At 43.8% G+C, this 26,191-nt stretch overlaps 1 protein-coding gene across 4 annotated transcripts; it reads right to left on the bottom strand.

The window, feature by feature from the left end:
* Positions 1-818: 818 nt before the first annotated feature.
* On the bottom strand, positions 819-25,470 carry LOC135371220 (protein retinal degeneration B-like). 4 transcript variants are annotated; one of them, XR_010415534.1, is made up of 20 exons: positions 25,178-25,470; positions 22,087-22,219; positions 19,863-20,066; positions 17,975-18,220; positions 16,987-17,192; positions 16,093-16,300; positions 15,024-15,131; positions 14,407-14,965; positions 14,125-14,332; positions 12,785-13,167; positions 12,196-12,365; positions 11,966-12,136; positions 11,041-11,196; positions 9,286-9,560; positions 8,522-8,781; positions 8,296-8,445; positions 6,888-7,071; positions 5,890-6,018; positions 3,857-5,078; positions 819-3,567 (listed from the first exon to the last, which is right to left on the bottom strand). XR_010415534.1 is itself a non-coding variant. In XM_064605292.1 (20 exons), exons 1-20 carry the CDS (start codon positions 25,253-25,255, stop codon positions 4,830-4,832), a joined length of 3,984 nt encoding a protein of 1,327 aa, XP_064461362.1. In that variant the 5' UTR covers positions 25,256-25,470; the 3' UTR covers positions 819-4,829. The 4 variants fall into 4 exon arrangements, 3 of the variants coding, with proteins under 3 accessions (XP_064461362.1, XP_064461361.1, XP_064461363.1); XM_064605292.1 differs by having other exon boundaries at positions 819-5,078; positions 14,407-14,758; positions 14,858-14,965; positions 16,087-16,300; XM_064605291.1 differs by having other exon boundaries at positions 819-5,078.
* Between the last annotated feature and the right edge of the window lie 721 nt (positions 25,471-26,191).

The following is a 26,191-nucleotide window of genomic DNA, read 5'->3' as shown; positions in this document are numbered from 1 at the left end:
AATTAAGCTTTGCCATCTTCAAAAAATACTTTTGTCGAATTTTAATTGCAGTAAATTGAAATTTATGAATTGAACTCTGAAATTTGCCTAGTGAACATGGCGTTTTTTTGTTGTTTTTTACAGAATCAGGAAGCCCGTGGCGAACTTAGTCGAATATTAAGAATACTACTCGAACTGCTACAGCGAGTGAAAAAAAAAGCGAAAATCGGCTTTTTCTGACGCACGTATTTCAACGGCGCACGAAATCGCCCGCAAAGATGCGATGAGAGGAGGACATGCCCCTGCCCTGTACCAATGGGAATCCATGTAGCCTCAGATTATTATCGCAATGTCTCTTCCTTACCCTTTCCTCTCTCTTTTTTTTTTTTTTTTTTTTTTTTGCAGTGTTCTGTCTGTCATCTGGGCAGGGGCATGTCCTCCTCTCATCGCATCTTTGCGGCCGATTTCGCGCGCCGTTGAAATACGCGCGTAGAAAAAGCCGATTTTCACTTTTTCTTTTTTTTTTTTTTTGCACTCGCTGTAGCATTATATCGGCTTCCGGTGTATTCGACTAAGTTCGCCACGGGCTTCCTGATTCTGTAAAAAAAAGTTATGTTGACTAGGCAAATTTCAGAGTTCAATTCAGAAATTTCAATTTATTACCATTGAAATTCGACAGAAGTATTTCTGAAGATGGCAAAGTTAATTGTCGCACGGGAGCGGTTGACCACATATTTTTCCGTTCTACCGTTCGCTTATAAACCCCAAATGACATGGTTCGTAAATATGTACTATAATAAAATGCTGACAAAATTCACCAGGAAGGAAACAAGCATGGGTCAGTGGAGGTCATTTACGTTTCTTTATTTTCTCGTTTGGAAATAGCTAAATTTTTCTTCACAGTGAGTTGTTGCAATGTAAAAGAAAACAGAATGTGAATGAATCATGGACGAAGATGCGTTTTTGGCTTTGGAGGTGCACATGGTCGTGGCACATGTTTAACTTGCACACATGTGCAGGGGCAATGTTAATGTCTGTTTACTTTGGAACAGTAACACCGTGACTGACATCCACAGTTGAACAGGAGCAAAAGCAAACCAGTCAACAACCCCTTGCAAAATGTGCATAGACGATCAACGTTCTTTTGTATGTGTTAGCAAAACATTGTGTTCAAACGCATGCAATGGTGGAAGCTAGATTACTGCCTACTGTATTAAGAGCACATACAAGATGTGCAAGCAACAGCACTCAAAATAGTTGGTGAGATATGCTGGTGCTAATGTGCATTTTGTTCGGCTGACAACACCGTCCATTGTGTCGTTTCTAATGGCACATGAATGAATCCAATGTGCAGGGTTTTAAGTGCAGTTGCTTTGGACACAGGGCTAGGTGCAGGGCATAAGGCAAACGTTTGTCATGGTGCCCACCTGCAATAGGAGATACCCCTAGGCTGCAGGCTCTCAGCAGAGTTATTTTTCTGAAATCACTCGCAGAATTTTGGCACCGTTATTCATGTTATGTTCTGAAGAACTTTCTGATTTTGGAATTCTGATATCTGTGCCCTGTCACATCTTCAATGTATGGATTCTGAACTGCAAGCTTGAAAACTGACTGCAGGGCCTGTGATGGTTGCCTTGCCTACCACAACCTTTGTGTCTGTCCTCTCTCTGGACATGTATGTGTGGTGCTGCTAACAAAAAAACACTGCCACCAACACCCTGTAGTCACCACACAGCCATGTGATGATATCAATTTCACATATGCTAGGTTGTAAACATTTAGGCATATCTACCATGATATTATAGCACAAAGCATTTCTTACTGATGACAACATTTTGACACAAGCAAATCACATATGATGTACCCATAGTAAAAGTACAAAATAATAGTTCCTTTTGAGAATGCTTGAGCTTTCAAACCACGGTGCAAGCAAAAATACAAAAATAATCCCCGACTCTTGGATAACACGACTAGAACACACAGTCAACGGAATAAATCTCATAGGTCAGAAATGCACTTCACCGCTGAACAGATAAACACAACCAGGACACGGAATGAGAGAGAGAAAGAAAAAAAAAAAAAAGATAGAGGCAGTACTTAAGTACTTAATCAGTAATTATGTACTTTGATATTACTATTAAGTTGCTAGGAGGATATAAAACTCCCTCTATAACTTTGAGCTTCATTGCCTTTTTGTTCTTGTTACTAATATAACTGTACTTTTCGAAACAGGTAAAAGAGGGTTATATTGCTGAAGAGAATCCTCTTCGCATTAATAACGTCTATTTTGGGCACCACCGACCTTTATTTTCTTTGAAGCACCTTTTAGCTTCTCCGAGCATCATCTAACTGCATGCTTCAAGGCTAATCAATAACTTGCATCCTACACAAGTTAGATGTGTGGTATTCTCGAATTCCTATACAGCTCGAAAGAAGTGTCCGAAAAATGGCCCAACCGGCAGGAAAACTTTGTACAAAGAACAGTAGCTAGAATCTATGCACAGCCACTCAGAAAAAAGAAAAAGTTGCTTTGGAAGGAGTCATAGATTCACAAACAGATTACAACTTGAATTCGAATTCAAAATTTATGACCACTAGACTAGGTAACAAATCTTATGGCAGGAAAAAGAACAAAATAGGGGGCGGGTAGCCATGTAAAATGAAGTCCACAGACTAGACCACATTGTTAAGACCGTGGAGTAAACAGGAAAGACAAAGATATGCCTCCCTTTTAGGTGATCCAGGGAAACATTAAAACGAGGTATGGTGTCACAGCACAATAATCGCATGACCCTGCCAACCAACATTGTGAACACTACAAAAATTCAAAGTATTCCTAGTAACAAATGATATAAAAGATCATGGCTAATACATACTGCATGCAGCATGAATGAAAGCACACATACTCACATGAGGCATGTGTTCGCGTTCATCCCTAGAGCCCTACGCCAAAGCATAATATAAAAGACTAAAATCCCACTCCTGGTGTTTTTTATGGCTGCTCACATTTATAATTAACAGAATGGCAACATTAACAATGGAACAAATGTCATCGAGTGACCACTTATTTAATTTAAATTAATTTTGACTCACCATATGGCCTGGAAGTATTTGCAATCCTTCGAACTCACATTCAGTCGTTTCATATGGTGCACCATCTGTGTCTGCCATAATTTATGGAATGTACTATAAAAGATGGAAAGAAATTCACTGAAGGAAATCAGTACCTTCGAAACGTTATGCTTCACACCTTTCCTGTCAGCTATCATAGCTTCCGATATTCGATTATTTCACCGTGAATATCCCACTCCAGGGTTTTCAACTGAAGAAATGCTTCCAATTGTCTATTTGACATCTGTAGAATGTTCCATACCCGAGTAGCAATACTGGTCTTCAGTAATATCGGCTTAGTGCATCCATTAACATCTCGTTATACGCAACGCTTCTTGCATTACAACATGTCCCTCGCTCCCACTCATGTGTCAGCACCTTCTACAGATTGGTATTAAAATGACTAGCCTTACAAGGAACACATGTTGCCAGATTTGTTGATGTACTTCCTCATCAATGAATGATATGCACCAGAATCTGCAAAGAGTCATAGTCATAACAACACAATGCATTCCAACTAAACAAACTACTTTAACTGCACATGGACAGGGTCAAGCTCCCTTCCACAATTTTGGCGTACCAGATTTCAAAATGGCAGCTAGAAAATCACAGTGCAAACACTGCAGAGTCTCGTGTTTTTCTTTCTTTTTCAAACGCAACCGGAAAGGAATGGCCTGAGCTCCTGTACACGGCAAGACAACAGCTCAATGCTTGTGTGTCACTTCAAGCAACTAGCTAGTACATAAGGACATTTAAGAATGCCAACCTTTCAAGAAGCTGCCCATGGTCCATGTTATCGCTTAGAATCAGCAAGGTTGTTTGAACACAAACACATCAACGTCGCAACTGCATTTGTTACGTACCACTTCTTGTAAAACAGGCATGTTTGCAACTACACAGCAACGTCAGGTTGTGCGGTGTCCTCTCTCTCTCCTTGACAGGCCAGGTTGCTTCTTGCTGTCTTCGTCCGACTACACAGCACTTGTGTTCCGATACATCTTGCAGCACCCCTGCACAATATCTGTTGCTGCATTGCCATTGCTATTATCATTGAGCTGCTCCCCATCCAAGTGTTGTTTCTCTGCTACGGGCGAGTTCCTACGTTTCTAAGCAGTGCAGCAAACACCCTGAAGACACCTTGTTGAACGATAGTGTCACACGTAACGTCCTGCCTGCAAGCAAGCACCGGCTACAGGACACTGTTCTTGTTTGCTTGGTAACATTAAAATATTTACTTTCACAACACCTTCAAATGCCTTCTTTTGGTTACATACGCATTACCTCGTTTGTTTGCTTAAAAAAAAACAAAAAAAAACAGAGAGACTTCTGCAGGGGGGCATTTGCCTGTCACACTTGAGAGGCAATATAACACCACAAGCGTCTTTGAGCAGCGCATCATAAGCTGCAGGCTGCAGGACTCGGAAAGCCGCAGGACGTCGAGAGGAAGTTACGTACCACTCGAAATAACCACACCTGAAAACCATTTTCAAAGCATCTGCATGGGTGACCACCTCCAGAGCGCTTCCTCAATATTTCAGTCTTTCCCACGTGGCCCCCGCACCGTAACACACTCAGGGGAAGCTCGGGGACGTCCGCAGGGCTGCGATTCTGCCTCGTCCACATTGCGATCATAAGTCTGTGTAAGGCTCTGTGAAGGCCGCTGTTTCTTTCTGCTTGCCGTAGCTACCGTTACAGACTTCGAGGGCTTCCATGGAGGAAGCTCTCGGCAGACACCACAGTCACACTTTAGATCCTGAGGAGGGACCTTGCTTTGGGGAGGGAGTGGTTGAGGAGAGGGGGTAGGAGGTGGTGCGCTTGGCAGAACGACGCCTTCTAAGTCCACCAGCAGCCCCTGCTAATCCTTGGCCAGGCAACCCAAAGCAGCCCCTGGAGAGAACCATACGTGCGTTCCCTTGCGCCGGTCGTGACAGAGCCATGCCAGGTGACTTGAGGTCCGAGAGGTGAGAAGCGTAGCCTTCGGAGATGACCTGCAAGCACGGGGACGTTCCGATTATACAGGGTGTCCACCCTAACTATAGAAGTAATTTTTTTAAATAGAAAAATCACTTTTTTCCCAGTTTTAAACGACGGCAACGTACTCTACGCCTAAAGGCCCACCTTAAGATGGTTCAGGCAAGCTTCTGTGACGATGCACTTAATTAACTTTCGTTAATTAACTTTTTAATTATCAGCGCAAGAAGACTGACCCAATGAGCACATCGGATCCCTTGGGGTCACTGGTAACGTTGCCGTTTTCAGAACAAAAACTGAGGCAGTTATAACGTGAGGAAAGGGCCTGGAAACAAGGTGTTCTGGTGGTCATTTTTCGACGCTCAAGTAGAAGCGCTCCCATTTTCATTTCCTCTGTATGCGGGGCTGGGAAAAAGCTGTCGCACCAATCTGTCCCCATGCAATCTGTCCCCCCTGCGACAGTGTTTTCCCTCCCCCGCATACAGAGGGAAGGAAAACGGGAGCGTGTCTACTTGAGCATCGAAAAATGACCGCCTTATTTCCTGGCCCTTTCCTCGCGCTATAACTGTCTCGATCTTTGTTCTGAAAACAGCAATGCTACCAGTGATCCCAGGGGATTTGATCTTCTCATTTGGTCAACCTCCTATCGTTGATAATTAAAAAGTTAATTAACGAAGGTTAATTAATGCATCGACACAGAAGCTTGCCTGTCCCCTATTAATGTGGGCATTTAGGCGTAGAGTACATCGCCATTGGTTAAAACTGGGAAAAAAGTGATTTTTCGATTTTTTAAAATGCCAGGTACCCAGTGACTACAGAAAGGCTCACCGTGGCCATGGAGTGGTGCTTTTTTGAAACTTTTCCCACAATGAATATTCTTTCTTTGGTCAAGCCAAGGGCTGCATACACCGCAATGTCCTTTGCAGACCCGTAAGCAGCGTGGAATAGCAATTCAGCCTGCGGGAGTTATAACATACCTTCAACATTTGGTATACGATATTTCCTATACACTCTAGATCCTTTTTTTCTGCCTACTTATCGTATACAAGTCATCTCAAAGGCGTTAAAAGAGCTGTGCTATGGTACATGAAAAGCACCAGACACACACAGAGACATCAAACCCTTTCATGTGTCTCCCTAACACAAAGCTTTTAATGCTTTTAAAATATTTCACCAACATGCCCAGGTTTTACAGCTCTTATATTTAATTTACACCACATCTTTAAAATGGAACGATATGAACAACGTGTTAATACTGACCCCAGAGCTGTTTGTGTGTGCATCTTTCTTGTTCATGCCTTCAGTAAATGCTGTTACTTCACAGAGTAATAGTAGGTTTATGCTGTGTAAATGGTCCTTAATTACTTTCTTACATGCACAAACCTTTCATGTGAGATCAGAGCCCTAGATCAGAGAATGTTGCACTCATGGAGGAAGGCTCTAGGCATTCAACTGCAAGCTTTCTTCCAAAATCAGGTAAAACATAGAGGGCTCCTCTAAGATAAGAAATCCTTAAAAATTAAGAAAGCACTGTGTCTTGGTCTCCTAAGGCCACTCTAGTCTAAGGCCAAGGTCTGGTCTAAGGCTCTAGACATTCAACTGAAAGCTCTCTTCCAAAATCTGTTAAAATAGAGGGCTCCTCTAAGATAAGAAATCCTGAAAAATAAAGGAAGCACTGTGTCTTGGTCTCCTAAGGCCACTCTGATCTAAGGCCAAGGTCTAAGTCTGGGCTGAGGTCTAAGGCCACTCTGAAAGCCCAACTGTATATGAGTGACAAACCGCAGAACCCACACAGCTAGAAGTGAGGCAACAAAATGTAACCTCACATTCGTTTGGAGATGTCTGAGGTAATTTGCCTTGTGCCTCAAGGGCTCAGTGGAAATTCCTTCAACAAACGAGACCAAGCCATGAGGAAAATTATGCTGAGCCAGCCAGGACACGACCCTCTGCTGCTGCATATCAGGACGGCCAGTGATGTAGATGATGAGGTAGCCCAGCTCCTGCCAATGACTGCAAGGATATTGCACACTCTTTAATGACTCCCCCTTTTCTTTTTATGTAGAATTTACATTGTTCCCATTGTTTATGTGGCTGACACTTCAGGAATTTCATGGAACGTTTTGGCATTACAGCGTGACGTAGGGCTAAATTGGTGAAATTAATATCACTCATTCATTTATTTTTAGTTAATTCACTGATTTTAATTACTGTATTTTCACGCGTATTAGCCGCACCGCAGATAAGCCGCAGGACTCGTTTTTAGATACATTTTGAAAGTGTTTTTGCAGATAAGCCGCGGGTAATACGACGCGACTGCTTTGTGCGCTAAACCAGTGATGCACATACAAAATCAATAGAGACGCTCAACGCTCGTCGACGCCCTACTCCCTGCCGGCTGTCCTGTTCCCGTACTGGTCCGCGAAGTCGACGACTTTTAGTTTGAAGCCGCTGTCGTAGCTGTGCCTTCGCGTTGGAGCCATGCCTCACCTCTAACTGCCGTGCCCGTGTCCACGAATGCTGCTGCTCTGGTCAAATCAGAACTGACGCTTAGCTGACCACGTTTTATCCCGATGTCAGGTGTATTGAACCCTTCCTGTGGGTCTGCCGACAGAGGAGACGGTAGGGAAGGCCATAAACCCTGCCCACATTCCGGTGTCGGAATTATGTATAACAAAGGAGGTCAGTTCTAGTGTTCTACTAAGATCGGATGGTGCCCTTGTTGCGTGTTTTTCGTGGAATGACGGGTTAGTGGTGTTCCAGGTGACATGAATCACTGTCACCCCTTTTGTTAAAGCTGCGTGGGGGAATGTATTCGGAAGGTCAGTCCACTCGAATGTGGACCCGCCTCTGTGCGGTATTGTTCGTGCACTGGCGGGGCGGTCCTGTTCCGAAAAACATGAGGCACTGTCGGCCCTTTCGTTTAATTTGGGGTATGGAGAAAGTGCCAGGGAAAAATAGTCACCTGATAAGCCGCACCCGCGGATAAGCCGCAGAGCGTCCGCGAAAAAAAAAATCGCGCATAAGCCGCGGCTAATACGCGTGAAAATACGGTACTGGGTGATTTAAATGATAAAATTAAACTAATTAAATTAAAATCGCGGAAGTAATTTCTATACGAAAAACCTTGCGGACTTCGACACAAAAAGGAGTGCCCACTAACTTTTTTCCGGTGCTTGCCCATGTATCAACACATTAACCGCGTGTCACATAAACGGGCACAAAACATCAACTTACCGAACAACGTCCACAGCACCTGCCCGAACTTTGGGGTCCCTTCCCGACACAGACACGCTCGCAGTGAATGAGCCATCTATACTGAACACAACACATTCAGTCTTTGGTGGTACTATTGCCAAGAAGAAGTCGATGGCTGTGTGATCACCTCTGAAGCGTGCAAAACACAAATTTAGGAACGGAGGTTCAGCCGCTAACACCTGACCCGCACCACACTCTGACTCACCGCACAACAGCTTTGACCGGAAACATGCCGTAACCCAGAGCCATGTCCTTGGGCACGGTGCAAGTCAGCCGCCCGTTACGATCTGTGACCTGAGTGCCAAGAAGTGTCCACTGCCCGCTGTCTCTCATGAGGTGCACATCCACTTTTTCTCCCGAGAGCGCCACCATATCCAGCGGGCCGTACATGAAACGTGCGGTCAACACCTGTGGATCTCCTTCTTTTACTATCACATCATTTGCCCTGTGGTTGGCAGCCACGTTCTGTGGAAAAAAAATTCAATTCCATTGTGTGCTCAATGTTAACTTCATTCAATATTTAAAAATATGGCACGTTGAAGCCTTTTCTAATCACCAAATAAGGGTAATATTGGGTAACCCAATTTGTTTTTCAATAGCAGTGCATGCTTAAGGCCGTGTTTTTTCAGGTTTTATGTTATTTGAAGATCAGGGGGTAAAAATCGGGTTTTATTTCAGGAGCCGTAAAACTGGGGGGGGGGGGGGGGGGGGGGCAAAAAACGGGTTTTGCCGGGCTTTATTCCAAAACACTGGGCCCTACGCATGCTTCGGGTACCCAACGGGTACATGCTATCGAGAGTGATAGCGGTATCCCGTTTTAACGTTTTATCGTCTCTATAACTCGTGATTTTTTTGCAGCTAACATAAGTTCTGGAACATTGTCAGAGGTACTTCTACCAGAATCTATTACCCTGTAGGTCTGTTGCAACAGCTACTGAACACAGCAGTTCAGAGTCGAACTACATTTACCTTTATCTTAACAGAAGTTCTTTTACGAAGCCATTTTTCTCTCGGCTGTCCCGGCACAAAAGGTGTAGCTTCCCGTTCGCCCGAGACCGGGTCCAAAGCTTGCACCAGGCCATCGAAGCGTATGAGTTGGCGCAGAATAAACCCAACTACATCCATGGACTCCCAATAACTGGAGTGGAACAAGTGAGGTAGAACGTGCGCTGGGAAGTTGGCCAAACCCTCTGGGCAGTACAGGGCGTAGTCCAAACGTTTGCTTCCCCACCACTTTTGTGTCACTGTTTTGCAACAAGAAACTTGTCAGTCAAAAGAGAAAGTAAACAAATCAAGGAGAAGTGCAACTCTGTACTTGATTCCCTACGCCAAAGGAACTACCATAGTACAGACACACAATGCCAACAGATCATGACATGCACAAGCAATGCTGTACTACATGCTTAGGGTCCTTCATTTTTTTCGGGTTTTATGATTTTTCAAATTCGGGACAGAAAAATTGGGTGCTATTTATACACGAGAATTCGGGGAGAAATCGGGCGCTATGACCGCTGTTTGATATGTCACCGGGGAATTTTCGGGTGAAACGAAAGGCATATGAAACAAGCCACTCGCTGTGACACTGTGACTAGAAACAAGAATCTTTATACTATTTCTGTTCGGAACTGGGGCAGCGAATGACAGAGGTATTCAAACACTTGGCCGAGCTGCGCAAGAGCTCGTCTTTGACTCCTGCAGGAGGGGATCATAAAAGGAGGACAAATATAGGTTGTCACAAATAGCTCTCTCTGACGATATTATGATTCACTTTTCGGACGGTTTACCGAGAATGACAAGTTGAAGGACAGCGAGGATTTCGGGTAGATATCGGGTTTTACCCGAATTCTTGAAAACTTGTTCAGAGGGGGAGGGGGGGGAACTATCGTGAAAAATCAGGTTTAACCCGATCGTGAAAAATCGGGTTTAACCCGAAAATGAAGAACCCTACACATGCTCTATACAACACACTCTTATAGGACAAGAAATCTAGTCTGTTAACTACTATGTTAACTACGATAAGGAGACGCAATACCGCACTAGGAGAAATACCGCAGCGCCACCATGTGTCACCAGTGGGGGAGCACATTTTTCCGGACGCACTGTAGTGTTGTGTGTCCAGTCTTAACAGCCAATATGTAAGCAGTGCGAGTATGTTGGATTACATTATCTGGCACAGGAGGGAGCATGACCTCTTTGTGTCCAGCTATCCTGTCTGCAGTGCAGTAATATTTTGAGAGCCGACAAGACTAGATTTCTTTTCCGTCTCAGGTTGAACACGGCTATAGTACTATAGCAATGCTAGCAAGTCCAGTCGTTCGCTTTCCTTGCTCCATCAGTCCACAATAAAATAAGTTGCTCGAAGCTTTAGGATACAACTTCTCCGCAAGATGGACATAAAACAGTCACCAACGACACAAAACAAAAATGCAGTAAGAATGAAAAATCGTAGCTCTCAGGGTTGTAAACACAAAAAGCAGCAGTTTTGAGAAGACGGCACACTGAAAACGAAAAGTCTGAAATTGGGGCTCAAAATTCTCCAAACGCACACAAAGCTCAAGGACCAGATGATGGAAGGTGGAAGACTGCTAAAACTTCTCTGTGAGACATTCCAGTCCTGACATTAAAATACAATGAAAAAAAAAAAAAGAAGTTTGAAGGCTAAAACTGAAAAAAAAGAAAAAGGAAAAGAGAAAAAAATGTGGTGAAAGTCATAGTATGCCTCACATGCAGTGATGGTGCTTAAAGGAAGCGTCTCAGAGACACCAGAAACAGTGCTGGCAATGCTGGCTTCGCTGGTTCGACGCCCCATGGAAGCATAACCAGACTGATACGTTGATGCACCCTCCACAAAGACGTGAGCATGGCTCTGCAGGTATTCCACTGTGCACCACAATCACAAAAAAAAAAAAACATGTGACACACCACACTGCAGCAGGAAAGGATTCTTAAAAAGGACAAAGGAAACACTTAAACACTGTCAGTAGAGTAGCGTAGCAAAGATGCTCAAGAAGACTTACGTGGCGCACACTTAGAACATTACAAAAAACATTATGAAAGAGACGCACACTTAGAGCCTCAGGTTTTCGGGTTTTATGGTTTTTAAAAATCAGGGGTTCAAAAATCGGGTTTTAATTCGGGAGCTGTAAAGGAGGGTGAAATAAGGCAACATTGGATGCAAAAGCAGGTTTTGGGGGTGGAAAATGTGAAGTATTGCTTCCTGCGTTTCAGATTAAAACGTGCCGTTCTGTTGCCGTGCTCCGGTGCCCGTATTGATGGTTGAGTTTGCATCCTGGCAGGTTCGTTTTCGGGGCTTTTCGGGTTTTACTCAAAGTGACAATGGTGCCAATCAGGCTCTAAAAATGGGCTTGCCTAAAACACAAGGCTCTATGCATATTTAGTGGACAATCAACTCATAGAGGGCATGAGATCAGAGAAACCACTGCAAAGCACAGTCATAAGTGAGGTATACAAGAATTGACTTATGTGCTATCTTGCCTGCTATAAGTACCTGAAGGGCAATCTGTGTGTCTTAAAAAGAAATCATTATTGAGCGGTACAGCACTCTGTACTGCCCAAGCGCACAAAAAATGGCATACACGAAATGTACGCAACATGCAGCAACAGCATCGCAGCTGTAACTACGGCTTACAAAGATGCAACGGCTGTCCATCTCCCAGCGGATACTTCTGGTACCGTGGCACATTAACGGGAGGAAGCTGAGAGAATCTAGCACTAATAAGAGGCTCCACACGGGCAGCCAGTGGATCCGTGGGGTGGAAAAGGTTGTGCACCTGAGAGCACTGCGGCCTTGGCAATGGGGCTGTGGAGAGACAGCGTAGGCATCAGTTATGTACTGCAAGATGTGGTTGTGATGCCTACCATTTTTCTCATCGAATGAGAGCATCTTTCGATAGGCAAGGACCAGAGCTATGGGAGAGCCAAACATAAAAAAATCTGTGACCTCAAAGTCAAAACGTCCGTGGCCACCCTGTTCGCTTGAACATGAGCTGGACCTCCTTGGTGGAGGAGCACTGAGCAACCTGTGGATCCTGACGAGAGTGAAACTACGTCAATTCTGTAATGACTAAACATAAACAGGCGCAAAAGTTTTCCCGTTTATCCCCGTTTCTACCGGTATTTACCCCCCCTCCAAATGAACCATCACCTACTTTAGGATGAAGCCCTTATTCCCACCCCGGACTATGTTTACAAGGACTTAGGCAAATCCTGTTCCCACCTAGTAAAAATGGAACTGATATATCATGCCAAAAGCTGCGATCTCCGACTTATCCGCAGCTTATCGGGAGCATCAATAGCATAGAATAAAACCCAATTATTGCTTATGTACGTCAATATATCTATTTGAATTTGAAAAAAGAAAAAGAAAAGAGCTATTTCCTAAAAACTTCTGGCCCTAAACATAAATAATGCACCTGACATGATAGAGGACACAGACGGAAACACTTACGAGATTATTCCGGCAGTGCCTTCTACAGAACCTTCTGCCGCTGATGCAGCATCAGGTGGATGAGATGCCGACTTGCGGTAAGTTCGTGACGGTGTTGTACTCTGTGGTGTTGTTGTTGCTGAAGTTTTCTTGTAAATATCCATCCCCATATCCTCCCCGTCTTCGTTTCCGCTGCCGTCACTGATTGAGATGAGGGGGTTCGGCCGTGGCGTCACCGCAGTGCTGCTGCTCTGAAGTTGACTAGAGGCTTGTGCCACTGTACTTGATGCCTGAGGATCCTCATTTATACTGTTCTCACTGCCATAACGGCTATTCATTTGGTTGGTTCGACAAAGAGCGTCAAAGCCAAGGACACTTCCCATGCTGTCTCCGATCAATGCCACCTGGGAATAAATGCCATTGAGTCACTATCCCTCAACTGACTTACTGACTGAGTCACTAGTGCTTTGGGCCTGGAGTTTTTTTTTTTTTTTTCTTTTTCAGCAAAATCAGGAGGTAAATATCGGGTTATATTTTGCTTCAATAATTTGGGTGTAATCAGGTTGAACTGAACCTGATTCAACCCAATTCTGGTTGAATCAATTTGAATCAGGTGTAAATCTTCGGTTTACTCGCCATAATACACACGGCACACCAGTAGACACAGAGTCCATGCATGTACGAGGCAGCAGGGTCTCTGTTTTGACAGTTCGTATGAGCATATTTATGCCGTAAACACGAATGATAAGGTAGATAACAGCAAAAAAGGTATTTATTACACGCAGCCATCATCAAAGTCACCACTCATTTTGCACATGTCATCCTCAGTGGCATCGAGTGCGTACGTAATGCAACATTTCTTGCAAGATTTCATGATTCCAGTTTTCTTCTGCAATGACTTTCCACTTAAACGCAGCCTCGTAGAGGGCTCGCTCTTGCTTCATCGTAACTGATGGTAAAAAACAGGCAGAGGAGCAGGTCTCAATCACTATCTTCATGGAGAGCGGGGAACGTAGATTGCTATCTTCGGGAGAACTTCGGGACGCTTGTTCTCGCATTTCGCCACGTCACGAACGAAGAGGACGCGACGCGCAATGGAGATTGCTATCTTCAAGAGAAGCATGGGACGCGTGGTTCCGCTTTTCACCACGTGAACGCAACCAAAGTGGAGACTCTGCACGTCATCAACCTCCCCCCTCTGCGCTGTTCGCTGCGGTCGTCCCTGATTCTAACACACATTCCTTACTTTCGCAAAAAAAAAAAGTAGAAAGAAGTGTGCGTTAGATTCGAGTAAATACGGTATATCCCTAACAAGTCAGGCCCTACTAAAGCTACAGCACATTAGAACTTTGGCTACTCACCTGTCCCGTAAATCCGAGACCCTGCTCAGACTTAAGAAAGTCGTGGTAAGCCTGGTTCGCTGAACTGACCATCCGTGAAATGTGATCGGGGTATTCTGGAGATGATATTGCAAAAAGTGGAAGAGCACCCAAAGGAATTGAGTCCTGGTGGCGGAATGTGCTTCCATCTACGGCTGACGGTGATGCCTGAAAGCTGTAAGGGCTTAAGCTGCAAGGAAAGTTAGATGTTAAGCAGTGGGCTTTTCCCACAGGCAGGTCTTCCGCAGGCCGCGACGTACTCACTTTGATAATACTGCTAGTGCTTCGGAACACGGGGCTGGGCACGGAACAAGTCGCAGTGCAATACGTCCGGCCATGCTGGGGTAGTGCTGTCTTACAGCAGACTCCATTGCAGAGGTAAAAGTCGCAAGGTCAGCTGCCTTGCTCCCAGTGGTTGCTTCTGCAGCTCCAGAGTCCAGTACATTGCCTGCATGCAGTACTAGCACCAGCACTGAGGTAGGGCAAGGTGCCCCCTGGTTGTGTGCAGGAGACGCAGTTGGAGACTCTGGAGCAGACGAGCTGGTGGAGCGCTGCTGGAGTTCGTAGGTCGTAACTTGGGTCCGTCGGATGTGGGATGCACTGAAGATGCTGTCTTCTGTGGTATGCCATAAATGGAGGAGGAGCACAATTCTAGAGCTACGACAAAATTGAACAGGCAACGACAGAAAAATTAGGAAGAATACAGAGTGTCTACCATCAGGAGTTGATGCTCCACCGAAAATTGCTGTAGGTCCCTTTTCGTTTTCCACAGGTATCATTTCCAAGGAACTCCACTTGGTCATCGGACAGATTCCGAACTCATCTACGTCAGACCAGCGGGTAACTTAACACTTGAGATTCAAACACATTCGGCAGAATACCTTCAGCATCAAAGAACTCCTCATTGGAGCTGCTGTCAGATTCTCGAACAATGCTTTCCATCCTCCAGTTGGAAAGCTGCAGCTCGAAACTCTGGGTAGAGCTACCACCTGAATGAAATGGGGAAACATGTCACGCGCATCAAGCCTTACAGAGCCACGCGACAACCTAAAAGGTGTAGTAAGCTATGTAAAGATGCCTGCAAAAAAATCGGATGAAATACTCGTAGAAAATCTGTCATCTCGCATTAACTAGCAGTAAACCAACTGGAAGATATACATTCAGTTGTTTTGGAAAAGCTCTGCTGCTTGCATGCAGTGAAAGGATGGTCATGAAGCAAGTTATCTGGTGATACTGATGCATACAGTGCCTCTCAGGATTACACAACATTCCATAAAAAATATGTGGGAATTTGCAACCCTATTACTCACAGTTGGCTTGACATATCAAATGCTCTCTGGGAGGGGTTCAGAAGCGTAACCCACAGATACACATATAGAAGCATGTAACTTTGCGCTTCTATGTATATTCTAAAGTAGCCACAAGTGTGAGTTTTAGGACTGGTTACGCTTGTTAACTTGCATCAAGAATTGCCACCTCCCATTGCAAAATTTAGGCTGTGCTTCGCAACAATATTTGTTTCTAAATTTGGGGAGTAAAAATTGGGTAAATAAACATGCGCTCTAAATTCATGCGAATTCACGTGGAAAAACTTCCAGGACGCTAGATTCGGGGAGAAATCGGGACTCAGTTACTCAAAAACTAACTGAACTGGTTCAGTACAAATGGTTATGTAACTGCATTTGCTACCAAACAGTGTTAGTGTGCATTCCTACAGACATCTCAGTAAGGGCAATTTTCTGGGTAAAAATCGGGTTTCACCCTAAAGAGGCAACCTTCAATTCAGGGTGCAAATTCGGGGAAGAATCGGGTTAAACCCTAAAACTTCAGGCTCTATTTATGATCACTGAGAAAGCTATCATCCAAACAACAATAGTCGAGCTTTTCTCAAACAAAACACCGTAGTAACCTACAGCTATAAGACAATCTTTGAAGCCTTCTTACACTCACTTGGAGAATGAAGAGCTCCCTTAGAATTGCTTCGGACCCAAGACTTCCTGCCTATGTGACGCCCGTCTGCCGACATCCTCGGACTTGGTGGAGCCGGAAGGTTTGGGATATCTCTTGCTGGGCTCTGACCTTTCAAGCGTGACCTTGGAGGTACTGCAGGGTCTGCAACAGTTACCTCATTGTCCTTGTCAATGACATTCAAGTCCACCTGCAAAATATTGAGAATGTTCCTTCAAGACATGTTCCATTGCGTTTCTGGTGTGCAATGCGCAGATTTAGTTAGGAAAACGCATCCTTGACATTTACTTTAAATGGCATCTAAGAATATTGGTCCACAAAACTGAGAGCCTCGAGATTTCTACCTGTCAAGCACTGTTTTCGTGAGCATGTTCTGTTAGCTAACAAGTTATATCAACAATGCAAGACCTGAAATCTAAGGCAGTAGGTCATTTCAACATTATTCAACACAAAGAACCTTCTACAGACTGCCAAGGGCAGTCTGTAGAATATGAGACTTGGGAAAACCTGACACTGAAGAAACAACCATTCTATATCTTGTACTGCGTTCTAGGTCTTTCGACCAGCGAATAACTTAACTTCAGTTTTGAACCAGGAAAAATGGGCTTAGGTTTAAGGGCCGCACTCTACTGATACACTAAATGTTCCCTAAAACTGCTCCCAACATCTACCCCAATAAGCGAAGTGCAAGCCAACGAGCAAGAGTATGAGTGAGTAGTCCCACTGAGCGCATGCAGCTGAAACTGGCCTTTATGGTCAAGTATCGTGTTGTACATGTTTTACAATGAGATGTGAATGTTTTATCACCCAGATGGGCATTCCTTGTTTCCTATTTAATTCGCCGAGGCCACGTTCCCCGTTTTGTCAGAGAGGCACCTTGGGAATGCTGGATGCAGAACACGAGTGGGCCAGGGCACCCTCATCTTCCTCTGGGGAGATCCTTGCCTCTGTCGCCATCTTCTTTGCCAATGCTTCCTGAGTCTCGCGTTCAATCTGCCGAATGTCTTCCATTGTGAGGCCCACCCACTCGTCTTGCCAGGCCCAGGCTTGACGGTGGGCTCGCAGCATTGTTCTTCGGAGTGCTGCAAGAAATCAAGAATAGTTCTTCTCTCGGGCTCTAACAGTGAGGTCCTGAAGGCACAATGCCAGTTTATGTCCTCACCTACCTGCACCCAACTATAATTGGACCCTGGTGTTTTAAGCTTTTTTTTTTTTATTCGGGAGGCAACAATTGGGTTTTATCTCAGGTTATATCGGGTGAAAAATTAAGAAAAAAATATCGTATTTCAGATGAACACGAGATTTTATTTGAAAGATACTGCCGGCCGTCTCTTGATGACCATGGCAGATGAGGTGAGTACACTACATACAATACATACAGAGCTATACACAGTGCAAAATGTCAAGTGTTAAACATCTGAAGTCTAGAAAGAAAGTTAGCCTACAAGACCTTGTACCAAACAAGGACAGTTCGTTTGAGTAATAGAGCCCAATTTCTCCCCAAATTTAACGTATTGGAGGTTCTTCCACCTGAATTCGCATGAATTTAGAGCACATGTTGATTTCCCAGATTTTTACCCCCCTGTCTAAACTACTCCACTGTCACACACTTCCTCAATGAAAACTGAAATTCGATTAAATGTGCAATATTTTAAGCCAGCTATTCTCAACTTTCCTAATTAAACGCCTTAAAAAAACGTTTTTGCAGGTAAGGTCAAACAATGCCCCCTTTCTATATGGCACAGCAGTGCTGCTGTTTTGAAGACAAAAAATAGTACCACGAAGAAGAAATTCTGGAAGGCACAGATCCCAGGTTAGCCCAGCTATGTGCCACAAAACCTTACTCAAGTGAAAATGAGCTCACCCACATCATGAATAAACTTCTCAATCTTGCTCTGCATGCCCCAGTAACGAAACTCCACACGACACAGCTTGTAGGCACACATAATGGCATCCTCCTTCTGCCCAACCTTCCGCTGGTCCACGATCTCCTGAATCCATTCTTCTTCCAGGGGTCCCCTGCCTGTCCTTGATGACACAAATGTCCGAGGATCTTCTTCTCGCACATAATCTGAGCCCTGCAGCTGGTCCTTCACAACGTCAATCACATCTGCAATGTGAACAGCAGTTGTGCAATCAAAATACATGATCTCACCCAGGAGTTTGTTGCTCCAGCATCGATAAGTACACATAGAATGTTTTGTTTTTTAGTTAATCTTTGTTTATATTTGGACAGTACTTTTTGATTCCATATTTCTTTGAGAATTCTGAGGTACTACCTATATCAAATGTCTTCCAATAGGACTGTCTAGTTGTCGGGCTGAAATCAGAGGGTATGGTCTGGGCACACACACGTGTTGTTGGGCAATACCACTGCGGGTGTGTCTCTGAACTTGGTTAAGTACCACATATTTGGTATGCAATATAACGATATGAGGTAATGCCAAAGTTGTTTAGTCCAACATCTGCAGCACATGTTCGTTTACAAACATTACTTTTAAAAAATTGATAGTAAAACGCCTCGCGGTACGGTTCATTTATAACAAGTATGATCGTAATCAGTCTGCAACGTCTCTATACACATTAACTGCCATAGAACCACTCACACACCGCCAATTACGTGATCGACTTAAGTTACTTTATCTCGTGTTACACGACAAGTTTCATATTGATATCACTAAATATATTACATGCAACGTAAACAGACCTGTTGGATCTGGGCATCCCAATACGTTTGTTATTCCCTTCTCTTGGATTAATGCGTTCAGATTTTCTTTTTTTTCAAACAACAGCGTCTGATTATAATGTACTGTCCTATGATGTAACCAACGCTTCAACTCTCGATGCTTTTCTGTCGGCCATTGTCTCCATTTGAAATTGTAATGCTGGATTACTGTATTAGATTATTGTATTAGATTAAACATGATTGTATGGATGATTGCATCAGATGAAAGTGTAATACTTCTAGTTTAACTCTGCAGTGCAACCAACCTAGCGTTTATCGCAGTTCTTTTTCTCGGTGTTGTATTTTCCCACTTTTCTTTTACTTTATGCAGTTGGTATCCCTGTATGTTTGTATATAACAATTTTGCAACCCATTCCTGTCACGACTGTCAAGAGGCAGTCAATAGTATATATAAAATAAAAAATAAATAAAACACTCAGCACCAAAAGCAACTGACAGAACATCTGCCACTTCAGTATGAAATTTAAGCAATCTGTAAATGATGTAAACTATTCATCCTGTTGGACGTTCCCTGTGCTCTCCGTACGTGTATGTGCAATTGTATCCTCCTACTAAAGAGCTGAACCTAACACATCCCTGAATCAAATTTGAAGAATAAAAAAAAGTTAAGAAGAATAAACTCGAATTGACTGCCATTCACAATCACTGATGAGCATGCTTTTTCGTCTTGCATGGAGTATGCTGAAGGAAGAGGGATAACGCAAGCTAACTGGTTTTGCATTGCAATTGAAAAATCTACAGCCTTGAGTGTGTTCCTTCGGTTTCCTCAGACTCAAGGTACATTTTTCAATCGTGGTGACAATATGTATCTGCATAGCTGTTCAGTAAAAAGTGAGCGAACATACTAGCACATTTCTGGAAATCTTACTCTGCTCTAGCGCTGTTCCCCAGAGGGCGGAACTAAGCATGCTTTTCTGCCAATAGACTGTCGCGTAACTCATGTCCTCTCCCATGTTACAGATAAGTGTTTGGCAAGTCATACGAGGAAGGGACGATTTGTGCTTACCAACTTGCCGATTGCGTAGCTCCGCTCCGGTGAGCTGAAAAACGTTTTCTTGTTCGCCAGCATCCCCGTAGTATTTTGTTTCAATCTCCAGGTAGAAACGCTCCACAAACGGACAGGTGTACCTTGTCTTGGTGTAAGGGTACGCGTTCCATGCCTCCTCTTCTACTGTAAGTGCTGACTTTGGCAGTAAGGCCTTGAACCAGCCTGAGGTGATTATTTTATAAAATGACTTGGGTGGTACATCCCATTCTCTAGGAGCAAGCAGCAGTCAAAATAATGGGTCAGACAAATGGCCCTCGAGCAGCGGCATAGCGTGGGTAGGGTTTTTCGTTTTAGGGTTTTATGATTTTTCAAATTCGGGAGGGCAAAATCGGGTGCTAGTTACACGCGAGAATTGGGGGAGAAATCCGGCGCTATGATCTCTGTTTGATACGTCACCGGGGAATTTTCCGGTGAAACGAAAGGAATATGAAACAAGCCACTGCTGTGACACTGGGACGAGAAACAAGAATCTTTATATTTCTGCTCGGAACTGGGGCAGCGAATGCCCGCGGTATTCAAACACTTGCCCGAGCTTTACAAAAGCTTGTCTTTGACTCCTGCAGGAAGGGATCATAAAAGGAGGACAAATAGGTTGTCACAAATAGCTCTTTTTGCTGATATTACGATTCACTTTTCCCGACGGTTTACAGAGAACGACAAGTTGAAGGACCACGAGAATTTCGGGTAGATATCGGGTTTCACCCCCGATTCTTGAAAACTGCTTCAGGAGGGAACCATCGTGAAAAATCGGGTTTAACCCAAAAACGAAGAACCCTAAGCATGGGTTCCCAGCGCCCGGGGTAGAACGAGTATCGCACCCCCAAACAAGACACATAACAGGAATGCATCAGAATCCCTCCCCAATATCCAGTAGAAAGTGCTTCATAGACTTCGAGCTTCTGTTACTTCACTTTGAGAATATGCGCTGCTTGTCTCAACGCGCACAGTCTACTACCCGTGTCTACGCCGATGTAAAATTGTTTGTGTATACAAACTTGTGGGCAATTTTACACCGGCGTGGTATATCGAACCTTGCCAATCGCCTCTGTCCTTTGATGCGCCCAGAGGGTCGTTCCAACAGCGCCCAATGTTAAAAGATTGAAATTTTTTTCAAGTGATAAACGGTTTTACTGTTTTTTCTACCTTTTTTTTCCTCAGTCAATAATTTGCGCCAAAAAAAATCTTGCACCTGGGGTGACCGCCCCTACGGCCCCCCTCACGCTACGCCACTGCCCTTAAGTTGATTAACTGGGACAGCTGACCTGCTTCACATGTACAGGACAGAGTAACTGCAGGGGAAACGTACAACTTTTTATCACCACAAAGAATTAAGGTTTGCATGAACAACCATTAAGTATTCTTTCCCCAAATTTAGCGAGTCAAGGAACTTTAGTACTAAAACAGTTTTGGGTTGATGTAAAAAGTTCAGATCAATTTAAAGGATGACAAAATGTAAAGAATAGAACAGAAGTTAGGACAATACAGATTAAAAAACAAGAGCAAAGTAGTTTTCTGAACACAAGCGGAGAGACAAGAAAATTATTATCGTGACAATTTCCAGAAAGCGTCAGTTCAACACAGGGACACGGACCACATGCTCTCCCCTCCCCCATGGCCCTGCATCCTCCCAGTGTGACTGTTTTGAATCCCTGCTTTCTGTAAGTTGTCATGCAGTATCAATAAGCCCAACTCTGTACCTTGTTGAGATTACCATCACTGTTTTCCCTCTCTCTCTGTCAATAAGATTGAGAACCACTCAAAACCTTGTTGTGAAACACAAATTGTCTTAGGTATAGCATTGTCTTTCCGTGTGGATCACTGACATTTTATCATCAAATCACAGGACTATCTTAGGTGCTGAAAAGCATTTTTACGTTCATTAGTGACCGGGTCACCCCAATCAGGAATATTTGAACCAATTCAATTAATTCAATTCCTTTAATTCATTCAATTCACTTCAGTTAATCTATGTCACGTACTGGTTTTAACATTATCGTTCCATAACTCATGACAATTTTACCAATGTTTTGGCGCATTATGGCCCCTGTTGCTGTTGCACCATAAAAACAGTAATCATCATCATCATTCAATTCAATTAATGAAACACTCATTCCCAATTTTCATTCAAATGTGGAATAATGCCATCTTTCAGTATTATTATGCATTAAGTTTTGCAGCCTACCTGGAAGATGGCTTCCAATATGATATATCTTATGAGTGTACTGTCCAGCACCTCCAGGCCCATCGAGATAAGGCTCATTCACCAGAATTTCTATACCACTTCCTGCTCCTTTGGTTTCTTCTCGACTCTTTTTCTGCAGGGAACAGAGCATAAAGGAGACTTTACATGCATGCGACAAAATGCACACAAAGAGCACAAACTGTAGTGCAACAGTGTCGGTAGGAAGAATGCACAGACCTCCCTTACAAGGCTTGCTCTCAATACAGTTCTACATCCTCCATTCTCTCGTGTTTTAAATTGTAAGTTTGAAAAATTGAAATGCTCAGAAAGAAAAGCAGGACATTTGGTGGGGTTACATCTATGCATGAATTTAAAAAAAATAATCTTTTGGGGATAATCAGAAAATTTCTGCAGTTTTTATGAAATAAATCCAGCTCAATGCCACCAAACTTCATCAGAGTTGCTCCATTGACCATTTTTAACCGTGTCCGGGTTCGAGACCTGGCATCAGCACATTTTTCGCCCGAGTTATTGGAACAATTTTTAGTTGAATTTTGTATGGAGAGTAGAATTTATTAGATGCTCATTTGTCACCTGAAGCAGAAGAAAGGAAGAGGGTGAGAAGATGCACACAGAAGTTCTGAAGAGTTTTGGGTTCCCATGAATGTCAGCTGATGCTTGCAGAAACAATTTTAGAAAACGTTCTAGGTTCCATATTATACAAGCTCTGTGCACTTACACTTTTTATACACTTTTCATTTTCACTTTCTCTTTGTCCTTTTGCATTCATATAGAGGCAAGCAATTATGGAGGCATCCATAGACACTGACTATGCTCTGCCTTTCACATGCTCTTTCAAATAATGGGTCATTCTTATCAATGAATGTCCCTGAGCAGCTCCTATCGTATCCATTCCCCCTCCTCCCCCCTCCCATCCCCTTCCTCAGAAGAGGAAAACAATATTCACTGCACAAGGATCAAAGGTAATAAGATTTCCAACACACCACCAGACAAACCCTCGAAGACGACCAGCACAGTTCTTTGCTGCAAACACGAGAAAATTATGTTCCTTTGGTGTTGGAGGCCTAGGTGATTGCGTCGCTCCTGTACAGAGCTTGCCTTGGCCAATTCTCGCAGTTAAATTAAGTTAATTACTTATCTTTCGAAAAGACAAAAATGAAGGGCAATCATCTGTGTTCTTTGCGTACTAAATTTTGTACGTTTGTAAATTTTGTAGTGTCTTTGATGTAATATTGATTATCGAAATAGTGTTTTTGGTGACAGGAAAAGGCGGCTTGCATAAAATGACACATTAAGGGGGAAGGGATTAAGAAGGCTGAAGTCATCAGTTGACGGCAGCCTCAGAGCAGTGAAACAGGCTACATTCAAGGACAGCATACAACAGGCCACAAAAGGACGCCGGAAACAAGTAGTACCACTCCTGCCACCCCTATAAAGCCGAATAATACCAATATCTCTGAGTGTCATGTTGAAAGGCAACCACGAGTTCACACATTGTGTAAACAAACACCATACTTTGTTCAGTGCACTGATATCCACGTTGCTATGGTAGCCTTGTGGAAGAAGTGTGCACAACAACATTCACGAACGTTTACACAAGTATATGATGCACTGCACTCTAATCGATATCCCTGATAATCAGAGACAGCATATCCAATTAATATTCACCAATCATTATTTTGAGGAAATGTGTTAAAAATTGACACTGAATATAACGAGGGTAGAATCAGATGCACTGACACATTTCTGATGCGAGTTTAAATGATAAGAAAATAGCAGGGGGATGTTCGCTGGATGCTGTTGTGACCTCACACACAAGATATCATATAACCCAATCTGTCACACCTCAGGAAAGGATTTTCGCAGGTGCCATCACAGAAGTTCACTTTGACCTTTACAAATTTCAAATATTCCTGTCAAAACGTTCTTTCTATTGCATGTCGCAATGATTTTGGTAAGCACTAAGATGAGCATTTCTCCTCTCTGAACATCCTTCACGATATTTCTAGATGTCTATAAGTGTCCACACAGACCATAAGCAGGTAAAATGTGTGACATTAACATGTTTTATGTCAATCAGTTGTTTGTACAAGTGTTTGTAAACACATGAACAACCACAATGTGCAGTTTCCTGCCTGCCGTGGCTCAGAGCCAAGGCCTCGTGCAGTTGGAGTGCATTTCAAAGGAAAAGCACATCTCACAGGGGGTAGGTCCATTTCGTACTCGAGGCATCCGTGTTTGACAGGGCATTTCCATATATATGAGTATGTCATGAAAACCCTCTGCGTTTTTCATACCAGTACAAAGGCATTTGCATGATGACGATGAACTGAAAAGCCAAGCATTTACTTTGTTACAACCTGATTTTTTGATGCAGTCAAAGTTCCGACACCGTTTAAGCCAGTCCGGCTGAGAATTTTTAATTTCGCCGATATAGTCTCTGCAAAATCGATCGCGTATCAAACACATCCAAAGGCCACGACAACACGTTGGATACTTCCGTGGCCTTTGCTTCGTGTATTCCCGGTATATCAGATGTCAGATATATGGTTTCAACAATTCCATCCGCTTCCGGTATCGAAATGTCACGAAAGCTATTCCAAGCAGCTTACGACTCTGCGAAGAGTACTGCGCCCCACACACACCTTCTTTGAACCTTTACTTTCTACGTGTTAGCAGCCTTAAAGATAAGATCGCCGCATCGCCACTTCACATGTGTAGTATTTCTGCTGAGTACCGTTACGCGACGGGAAATGTGACCCTGTAATGAATTGAAAAGTGATAGCGAATCGCGATAAGTTTTAAGTGTATTAAGAATGCGCGGCCTGCGCACACTATGCTTCACACCATTTAAAAAACGCTAGATATAATGACAGGGACGCTCACGCAAGTTGAACTTAATTATATTGTCGATCCAAGTATTGAACGTACGGCGGTGACAACAGCGAGCAGAAGACAGGCAAAAGCGGTACGCTTCGCGATTATGAAATGCACGTCTGCCTTCTGGGAACCTCACAGAGTAGCGGCTACTCAACAGCGTACCACAACACCGCAAAGCGAGACCACTCACGGCAATCATGTAAAGCTGCGCGACTCTGTACTCTTCTACGGAGAGGGGCAGTGGTATCCTATACTCCTTCAGCAACATGTTGCAGGTGGCTACGACACAGGCTCCCACAGGCGAGCTCTGCAGGCGTAGCACACACTCAACGAAAATAGGGCTCCGTCTTTGGCAGCTTCATCCTTCAAACACTTTCACTCGCTTGAACGAACGTCACTCTCCAAGTCAATGGACAAACAGCATCTTCCTCGCACAGAAAGACGTCGTCCACAAATTCCCGGTGCAACCGCACGGTGGCGATACCGACGCAGACGTCACGGAACGTCAGTTGTACGTCATGTGCAGAGCGCCAAAAAGGTCGCAAAGTGTGTGTGTGTGTGTGTACGTGTGAGTGCTCCAATCGGCTCAATTTATATTTCCCCGCGAGCATGTCTTCTTTTTTTTTTTTTTTGTATCTCTTTCAATCTCGTTGCGAACATTACTTCTTTGCCTTCAAAACCGCGGGGGTGCACAAGCACCACATGCAGTTTCTGGGAGGATGCAAATACGCGGTTCTCTCGCCCGGAAGTCCTGCGTTTACGCCCAACTGCAGAATTTCCTGACCTCTCCTCAATGGGTATATCCTGAACGGAAATAATGCGGCGGAGCAAATTTAAGTCAGGAAATATAGCAGGGAACATGCTGTGGATAGAACGAGGAGGGACATCCGTTTTTGCGATAAATGCCACAGATAATGAGGTTTAGGACTTTAGGTTGCAATTCACGCAAGGTAAGCGCCCGCGCTGATAAGAGGGTGCCTTACCACTTCACCATTTGTTCGACACTGTGGCTTAGATGGGAAAAGAAGGGTAAAATATATGCTTACGACCGCTTTTCGTTTCATATCAAATAAAAGTAATAAAATAATCATTTCTAATTCGCCCTACTAACCTTGAGCAGAAGTAAAGCGATGCGCAGTTTGGAAAAAAAAAAGCACAACACACCTCTCCTCAAGATGCCTTCAAAATCCGATTAGTGGGAAGC

The sequence above is a fragment of the Ornithodoros turicata genome, chromosome 10, assembly GCF_037126465.1.
Source record: "Ornithodoros turicata isolate Travis chromosome 10, ASM3712646v1, whole genome shotgun sequence".
Taxonomy (NCBI): Eukaryota; Metazoa; Arthropoda; class Arachnida; order Ixodida; family Argasidae; genus Ornithodoros; species Ornithodoros turicata.
The sequence above is the reverse complement of the archived record's forward strand: the minus strand, read 5'-3'. Positions and strand labels throughout refer to the sequence as shown.

Bases quoted from the DNA above. Each gene is read 5' to 3' on its own strand.
- LOC135371220 (XM_064605291.1), bottom strand. From the start codon at position 25,255: ATGTTGCTGAAGGAGTATAGGATACCACTGCCCCTCTCCGTAGAAGAG. The intron at 14,333-14,406 runs GTGAGTACGTCG...CTTTCCTTGCAG, and splicing joins GCACTAGCAGTATTATCAAA to CTTAAGCCCTTACAGCTTTC. The intron at 11,197-11,965 runs GTAAGCCGTAGT...TGTGGTGCACAG, and splicing joins TGGACAGCCGTTGCATCTTT to TGGAATACCTGCAGAGCCAT.